This window comes from Pogoniulus pusillus, chromosome Z, assembly GCF_015220805.1.
Source record: "Pogoniulus pusillus isolate bPogPus1 chromosome Z, bPogPus1.pri, whole genome shotgun sequence".
NCBI classification, from domain to species: domain Eukaryota; kingdom Metazoa; phylum Chordata; class Aves; order Piciformes; family Lybiidae; genus Pogoniulus; species Pogoniulus pusillus.
This window is the reverse complement of record NC_087309.1, coordinates 55,898,415-55,907,441: the sequence shown is the minus strand read 5'-3', so window position 1 is coordinate 55,907,441 and position 9,027 is coordinate 55,898,415. Positions and strand designations below refer to the sequence as shown.

The window sequence follows — 9,027 nt, the reverse complement described above, 5'->3', positions numbered from 1 at the left end:
CCACGAGGTGTTTGAATCCAAGCACCACTCCCAAGACCGGAACAATTAATGAAGGTATGTAAAGAAGCAAACAACCAAACCCAAAACCAACCCCAGACATCCTTGAGCAACAGTATGTTAAAAAAAAAAAAGAAGTGTATCAAAGGCACTCAGATAACCTCTTCACAGTGGTAAGTCACATTTCATGACAGCATAATTCTCAGTAACTTCATGTTATGGCATCTGGAGAGGCACAGCTTCCCATTGCTGCAGTGCCAATAAATCCCCATGACTTCACTATTCATCTCAAGCTAAAGTGCTGTAATTTTTCTTTGAATGCTCAAAAACAGATAGAAAAAGTGCAAATTACGGCATGTAAGATGCAGAATTTTCACAGATCCACACTTCCAGTGTCTCTTGAAGCTGTGACAGTTGACAAGTGCAAGGCCTCAGTTTGAGTCTCAAAATCATCTCCTTAAAGAAAGAAAATGCAATAATATTAATTTTAAAATCTGCAATAATTTAAGTGAATAAATATCCTGATTTTAGCAACTGAGTGATAAAGAGTGAAAGCCCCACCTTCACTGTATGCAAGCTTTTCTGAGCTGTGCTGGCATTACAATGGCTCCTTAAAGCTGCTATGAAATACAGAGACATCTTGCTGCAGTCTTTTCAGAATGCAGAATTGTGTCTCTTACCCATTGTCCCAGTTCTACATTTTCTATTACCTCAGATCTATCGCTGCCTATCAGCTGTATAAATGAAACAGCAAAACCAAAATCTGGCTAAATAGCATCCGTGGGAAAGCTTGTCAGTAAAATCTGTGCATCTGAATAAAACTTCGCAGAACTGGGACTTCAGTGATATGGTCAAAAGTCCTGAATCTCAGGTGATGGTACAACTTCAGCTGTAAGTTAAAATGATTACGTGAACAATTCTTGTTCCTGTAACTGAGGTCATATGGGTCATTTCCAAGGGTCTCTGGAGAAATATCTGTGACTTTCATGCTTGAGCTGTCTACTCATCACAGCACAGGTTCTTTCCAGTGTTTCTCTAAAGCTGAGACATAGAAATGCTTGTCATATGACTGACTGCACGTTGCACAACGATTTTCAGTCATTAAAATGAAGAAGTTGAAAAACCCACAAAAAGCAGCTGCCTCTCCTTTAGCGTCTTGATTTCAGTAAGTGCACCCAGGACGCTAGGAACTACAAAGAGGAAAAAAATCTGCAACAGTAATACTAATAGGCACGGGAAGCCAAGCTGTGCTCAGACAATGTGCAATGGACCAATGTCTGGACATGCACCAACACTGTCCTCCAGACTGCTTGAGCCTTTCTTTGTTTGCACATGGCATCATTCCATAGCAGTTTTGCATAACCACATGAAAAATAAGAAAGGGCCATTGAGTACAGCAAGTGCTGATTTCTGAAAGGTGAAAGTGTTTTTCTGAGTGTCCTTTTGACTATAAGATCTGCTGATGGCAGTGCATTTGAGAGCTGCAGGTAAGATGCAAACACTAAGATCTGAGTTGTGGCGCAGAAGAGAATCAGTGAATATATGCCCTGTGTCTAGTCCCTAATTTTCACTTCACCTTCACCATTTGTTTTCTAGGAGGGTGACATCTGGGGGAGTTGTTGGGGTTTTGTTTGTTTGGTTTGGGTTTTTGTTTGTTTGTTTGCCCAGTTTTGCCTGTTTGTTTTGTTTTGTTTTTTAATCAGTGAGGAATACAGATGGCATCTCAAGTGAATCCTGTCCTTGAGATGGATCAAAGGTGTCCATGTGTCCAGAAACTGCTATGCATTGTGTGTTCAGACTGTTCAGCTGCATCACAGTTTTGCTCCAGTTTTGCTTTGTGTGAGAAATTATATTCCTAGAGCACATTAGGCAGCCTGGGGCCTGGCCTCAGTAGGCTATGTTAGGGTCTGGATGGACAGTAAGGAGTTAAACCCAGATGAACCCAGTACCACCATACCACACTGTCCACAGCCTGTCTTCTGACAATACATTAACCTGTCAGATTTCTATTTATAGGTAACAAAACTCATTTATGTAAGTAGGTGTTTTGAGAGCTTTCTTACTGTATTGTTTTACAGTTTTCTGTGGTGATTTCTTTTGGTTTTTTTGGTGGTTTTTTTTCAGTTCAATTTCAGTACATGACAGTTAGATGCATCCTGATAATTCTTTAGGCTTTAATTTCCCTTTGCAATGTAAAAAAAATCCTGAATATCTAGGAAAGTCACATCATAAGATGGCAAGTGGCTCTGTGACGTGCCTTGAAATTCTAAATAAATTAGATACCACTTTTTATTAGTTGTTAAAACCTATGGCCTGAACCAAAAGTGTAACAGGCTATTACCACAAAAATCTTTACATCTTCCAAAGCAATCAGCTTTCTGTGTGTACTCTGCTCAGTCAAGGTTACTAGGACTGCAGTTAGTATACTGAGGTGCACATACAAGCTCAAACATTCATGAATTTTCAAATCAGATGTGAGAAAGTTACAATGTTAGATACTTTAGGAGATCAAAGGAAGGTTGAATTTAAACTCAAAACTAGCTTCTGTTTTGTTATAACATTATTTAGGTTGCCATCTACAGATTTATAAAGATTGTATCTGTAAGATGTCAAAAGCTGTAAGCATAAATATAGAATATCTCATTACTTACTCTTCTTATCTTTCTGGTTAGGATTCAGTTTTCTTCTCCTGTCTGTTAAAGTAAACATAGACAAATTTAGCTAAAATATTTCTAGATTCATGATCAACAGTGTAATGCAATGAATTTACAGATCACAGTGAGCATAAAGGACATTTGTTATTAGCTCAGACCAAACACATAAATGTCTCTAGACTTCTTTTATATTACAAAATTTGAACCAACTTCTGAAGTTCTTAATAGCAATATTTTAATTTCATTGCAGAAGGGGGGCTTGGAACTAGATGATCCTTGTGGTCCCTTCCAACCCTGACTGATTCCATGATGCTAAGTTAATCCATAAAACAATAGGTAAAAAGATTCATAGCCCTACAGTCATCATAGAATGATACACACTTACTGTTGTGGAGAATTAAAGCTACATACACATTAGAATCTCATTTTTTCCCCAGCAGTATCCACAATACTTTCTCCACCAGAAATTAGGGACAAAAAAATGAAACTGTAAATTTTGATTTAACAGAAGTTCTAAAATGTCTTGGTTAAGAAATGCTATTTCTCATTCATGTTGGGTGCCAAAATTAATGTCCCGGGTTAGGGTGGATCCCTCCCCTGGTAGAATAAACTCACCACAACATGGATGTTTTTTGAAAGTCTGAGGAAGATGAAAATTGTATTTCTTGTAGTTTAAATATAACAGTATAAGGAGAAATAAACTACTAGAGAAATACAATAACCTGAACAAAGATGGGGAAGGGGTCAAGGGGTGGTGAAGCAGCAAAGCAGCAGCAGCAGCCAAAACAGCATCGGGGGAAGATAGCAGCGGGCACAGCTGAAGCAACAGAAGCAGCCAGGGGGAAGGTCCAAGCTGTGCTTCTAGACATAAAGCTCTCAGTGCTCCAATGAAGTTATATTAACTTATCCATTGTTGCCATGATAGGGCCTATCCCTAGAATGTTCACCTCTCCCCTATGTCTGAGCTAGAAATCGAGCTCAAACAGCCACACTTTCCTTCTGCTGTCAAGATGAAGAGTCGTTCTGACTCTTCAAAATGATAACTGAAGTGGTTGCCATTTGAATTTCTCAAAGTATTTCCTTCTGTACAAGTTCATTAATAATTGCCCCCCATAATGGCTCCTTAGGTCACTCCAATCATTGTCTATGAGACTGATCCTGTTATTCTTTCCTACCATTTTACATCTTTCATTATGAATAAAGAATCACAGAATCAACAAGGTTGGACGAGACCTCCAAGATGATGTATCTGTGAAGCCAAAGACTTTTTCGTTTGCAGTGCTCAGACCTGAACCGCAGCATGGAAGGTGTAGTCCTCCTGCAAACCACATCTCAGGAACAAGTGTAGACCTAAACTACAGGTGAATGTGGTAGGAAATGAAAATTGACCCATTAAATTAATGTTTGTTCATGATTCCAAACACTGATTACCCTTTACTTGCTGTCCAGCTTCCAGAATGGGAGTCATCTCTCCTCAGAATTGGCTATAAGCATTAAGCAGCATTTACAGCACTGGAGAAGGCAAAACATTTGGCAGGTTTTGCTGGTGTCTATTCGTATGCTAGATACATTAGTGTCTCTAACACTAGATTAATAGTGTATTTGCTTTATTGCTTTTCCACTACTGCACTTGTGAAAAAGAAAACAAGCACTACTCATTACAGTCCAGAAGAGCATACCAATTAAGTTATATAGCATTAATGGAGATCAAACAAACAAACAAACAAAAATCTTAATTATATACTTTAACTACAATGTCTTTGTAGCCAAGAAGAAAAATTCCATTCAAATGACATTTTTTTACAGCCATCCTTACCCAAGACAAAGCCTGTTTATATTCTTTACAGAACAGCAGGTCAGATAAAAATATAGTATCTTCCCATACTCCTTGTCTCATGAAAATAGCAAGGTGTGGAGAATAAAAACTCAATTTATTAAAACTCCCATTTTAGAAGAGAACACATCTAGAAATAAAATGTGATCAAATGTCACACAAGGATGCTGAGAATTATTAACATTTCCAAAAGGTCATTCACATGAGAAAAATAAAGAATATACAAAAAGATCTGCTATCTGAAAGAAAAGATACCTTTTTGGGGGCGCCAGTTCCTGAATAGCTTTCTTGTTTGAAAGATTACTAGTGCAGAGGCAAGGACAGCTACAATCACACATGTGAGGACAATAAATAAGATCAGGGATTTTTGTCCGCTATGGTCTGTACTAATTAAGGCTGTGAAAAACATGAAAAGAAAGTAAATATACAACTTATGGAATGAGCATTTTTTTAATGAAGCTATCAGTTCTGATACTCCAAAGTCTTGCTCTGACTGAGAAGAGATTCTTGAAATTTATCAACATAGTGTATTACACTCATCTTATGAACACTTTATTCTGCAGTGTTAGTGTAAGACACTTTACAGAAAAGTGAGTCAAATCTCTCATTTGTATGGCATTTGAGTTAGCACTACTCAAACTTATCTGTATCCCATATGAAGAACAAGTAATTAGGAGTCTAGATCAGGGAAGACACAAATGCAGATTAGACAATCTGTACTGGCAGCCAAATAATGGGATCTACTCTAAAACGGAAATATGACAGTCTGCAAATGACTGTGAGCAAGCTCAGTTGTGAATAATACTGACTTGTTTGTTATTCAGAGCATCAATATTATGCAGTTTTCCAGAACCAAATTCCAATCATAGATCATAGGACACAAAGTGTGTATAAACTTTCTGTGGCTTGCACAAGGTGAAGGTTATACAAACCTGAAGTAGAAATGTGAGCTGCAGTTTCCCCACCCACTTCTTTATTCCAGAACACACAGCTGTAGTTCTCAGTCGTATTTGGTTTGAATGTCAGGGTGCTGGTGACGTTGTAGAGGCCATCTGTGGTCAACACATAGGTGGTATTTGCAGATCTGCTGAGGCTGATGTTCTTCTCATTTTGCCAGAAAACCTCTGCCAGAGGAAAGCCTTCTGACTGGCACATAAAAGCAAACTTGTCTTCGCCTGCTTTTCTTATTACTTTTGTATTTATTCTCCTGTAGGATGCTGCATAAGAAGTTGATAGAAATTTTTTTTGCAAAACCAGTAATTCCCCCACTTCACTTTTCCTCCTTCCCTCTAATGCCATATGGTTGTATTGGAGGTACACTTACTTGAAATTATGACTTGAAGAACAATATTAATTATTAAATCCTCCTCATGCCTACAGTGACAGAATTTACTCCACTGCTTTATGCTAAAGGCAGTAGGTGACATTTCATTTATAATTTATTCATACAGAGGAAACAAGTGAAGGTTAGTGGGACTCTATTCTCAATTTTTTAGTATGTCACTACAAGAGAAAGGCTGGTTTTAATGTTTGTTTTACCACAGCCTTTAAACAAGTGCATTATTTTCATCATATTAGGGAAAAAAATAAATGGAAAAAAAAAACTCAACAAACTTAGAATTCAGTAACCAGTGTGGATCTTAAAAACAGATGTATCCATTTTTGCATTTGACAATCCTTGTTATATAAATGGCTGAGAAACAAGTCCTGCCTTAGTTGGAAACTTGTTAGAGGCCTTTCAAAGGACTAGTGTGTTGTGCTATCCAGCAGCATACACCTTCACTACTGGTGACCATTTGCCTTTGAGGAACACAGGAAATCACAAGTCCTTGCTCTGGGAGCTGCAATCACTTGACGAATTCCCAACCACTTAGTTGCAGCAGGGCTCTTAAGCAAATTAAAGAACCTTTGAGAAACTCTTGGAAATGGCCAGAGATGACTAGCAGGTAGCTCAACAGGACAGGGGGGTCAAATGAGAGGCAGGAAAGAGGTGGGAGCCACTGGAGAAGAGTGTGTGGGAAGAAAGAGAAGGGATGAAGGATGGAGAGGAGCAGTCACTCTCCCTCTCTAGCATGGGATGCTCCTGGAGAAGCTCATCTGGCCATTGAACAAAGATTAGTCAGCACTGACAGTTGGCTTGGTTCACCTAGGGGCTGAGCACAGGATTTTGGTGGCACAACTTGGAACAAATTCTTGCCAAAGTGATCAATTGCTACACACTTGTAGGAATTTAGTAAAGACTTCTCAGTCAATATATACATAGATACAATTCAGTCACTAACCTTTTACTTCCAAAGTAATGTACTTATAGTCCACTCCCTGGTAGTCAATGAGACAAAGATACGATCCTGCATCTGTGATCTTCACACTGTTAATATGAAGGATAACTCGTCCCAGTTTGAGTTCACTGCATAGAACTGCTGCTCGTCCTATGTAATCATGATGTTGAGATGAAGGGAATGCTTTTCCACCACGAAGTGTGTACACCTCTTTTGATTTCCCCTGCCTTTTTTGCTCCCAGACAACAGTCAGTAGTCCTAGGTTTAAAGAGCCGTTCACAGGGAATCTGCATTCCATGCTCACATTGCTCCTGTACTCCACAATGTACAACTGCTGAGGAACTTCAACTGTAAATAAAGCTAAAGCAAGAAAAGATCAGTTTCATTTGTTGTTCTGAAGTATGCTCAGATTTTCTTTAAATCTCGGCAGAAAGGTGCTGTGTGGTCAGGCATATAGTTACTGGTTTGACTAAAGGCTGTAAACAGATTTGGTTCCTACTCACACAAAGATTTACCATGCCATTAGTATTTATAGCAAATAACCTATATTCTGTATGGTACAAAGTCTGAAAGAAAAGGACCAAATGAGCAAGGTTGTTTGTTTTTTTTTTTTTTTACATTTTAGAAGTATTTTAAGGCTGAGTCAGTGCTTGTCCAGAGAGTACTTCTATGAAACTGTGTCTTGTATCTTACAAGTCGTAAGATTCTAGTGAAAGCAACAGTTAATTGTGGAAATGGTAAATCTAATTTCATTGTCCTTTACAAAGAGAAAATGCAGCATAAGTTGCATGAAACAGAGTTGCATTGGATAAGCACATGAGACCTGTAAAACTGCTGTGTAGCACCTCCACAAGCCTGGGATCATGTGGGTGTCATGTGGGCCCACCTATCTCCTCAGATACATGGAACAGTATTGCAGAATGTATACCAAAATAAACCTTCTTAGCCATTGACCAAATCTGAAATTCATATTGTTATGAACAGTTCACCATTTAAAAGTGTACTTGACAAAGGAGAGTTATTTATCATACGTAATTCAATATACCTTGTTAACACTTCTGTATCTTTTGCCTCTTTCTGTATCAGATGTAAAATATATTGTTAGATCTAATTCAGAAGCACTTAGATGTGTTGATAGTGACACTCAAAAGAACTCATGCAACTTTATAGTGTATTCCCTCTGTTTCACGTGTTTGTGAAATACTGACAGTTGTGCCAGGGAAAGTATAGGCTGGATGTTAGGAGGAAGCTCTTCCCAGAGAGAGTGATTGGCATTGGAATGGGTTGCCCAGGAAGGTGGTGGAGTCACCATCCCTGGAGGTGTTCAAGAAAAGACTGGATGAGGCACTTAGTGCCATTATCTAGTTGACTGGCTAGGGCTGGGGGATAGGTTGGACTGGATGATCTTGGAGGTCTCTTCCAACCTGGTTGATTCTATGATTCTATTAACTCCTCTTAGCAATGCTTGTTTACTCACTGTAATACGATTGTAATAAGGGGGAAAGTAATATGAAAAAATGCCAAGTCCCTTCTATATTTAGCAAGCTGCTCCTGCTGCAGCGTGGACAAGTGGCTTTCCTCCAGCCATGCTTTGCACGGGGGTTGTTCTGCGTTACAAATGGCTTAGGTTGCTTTGGTCGTCCTCCCTCTCACAGCAGTTACTAATTAATGCTGTGTGCTGTAGCTGTCAATACACTGTACTGTAAAGAGGACTGGTTGTGGAAAGTGGCAGACATTGTGCTCAGTCAGTGCACAATGCCTTCTGTCAGACATTGCAAAGCAGAGGCTCCAGACGTAAAAGGCTACTTGTGCAGGTGTTGCTGAAGGTGCTGGAGCACCTGCAGCTGATGGTGTAGCGACATTTGCTACATTGCTTCTTCACGTTGAATTGAGAGAGTGTCTCTCACCTGAAGCCGTGGAGAGCTGCACTTCCAGCAACAGCGTTGTGAGGATCTGGAACATTTTCTCAGGTGGATCTGAAACAAAAGCAGGGTTGCAGCAGAACTTGCAATAAATACCTTCTGCTGAGGTGGCTTAGAGCCCTGCTAGACTTCAAACCCCACCACAGCTAAAAGCCAGCGAAAATAGAAGTAAACACTGGGCATAGGAACAAGGAAAATCTTGATTAAAACAAACCAATCAACCAACCAACCCAAACAACAAACAAACAAAAACACAACAGTGCAGGCACATGGAATGTCAGGCAGCGGTGTGTGGCAGTGAAGAGAAGCAAAGCATTTCCACAACTTTACCCATGAGACTT

General features: G+C 39.3%; 1 protein-coding gene across 1 annotated transcript; it reads right to left on the bottom strand.

The window, feature by feature from the left end:
- Window positions 1–370: 370 nt before the first annotated feature.
- Window positions 371–8,726, bottom strand: LOC135173584 (programmed cell death 1 ligand 2-like). The gene is made up of 6 exons (XM_064140578.1): window positions 8,672–8,726; window positions 6,768–7,124; window positions 5,418–5,702; window positions 4,741–4,881; window positions 2,649–2,690; window positions 371–453 (listed from the first exon to the last, which is right to left on the bottom strand). Exons 1-6 carry the CDS (start codon window positions 8,724–8,726, stop codon window positions 371–373), a joined length of 963 nt encoding a protein of 320 aa, XP_063996648.1.
- Window positions 8,727–9,027: the final 301 nt, after the last annotated feature.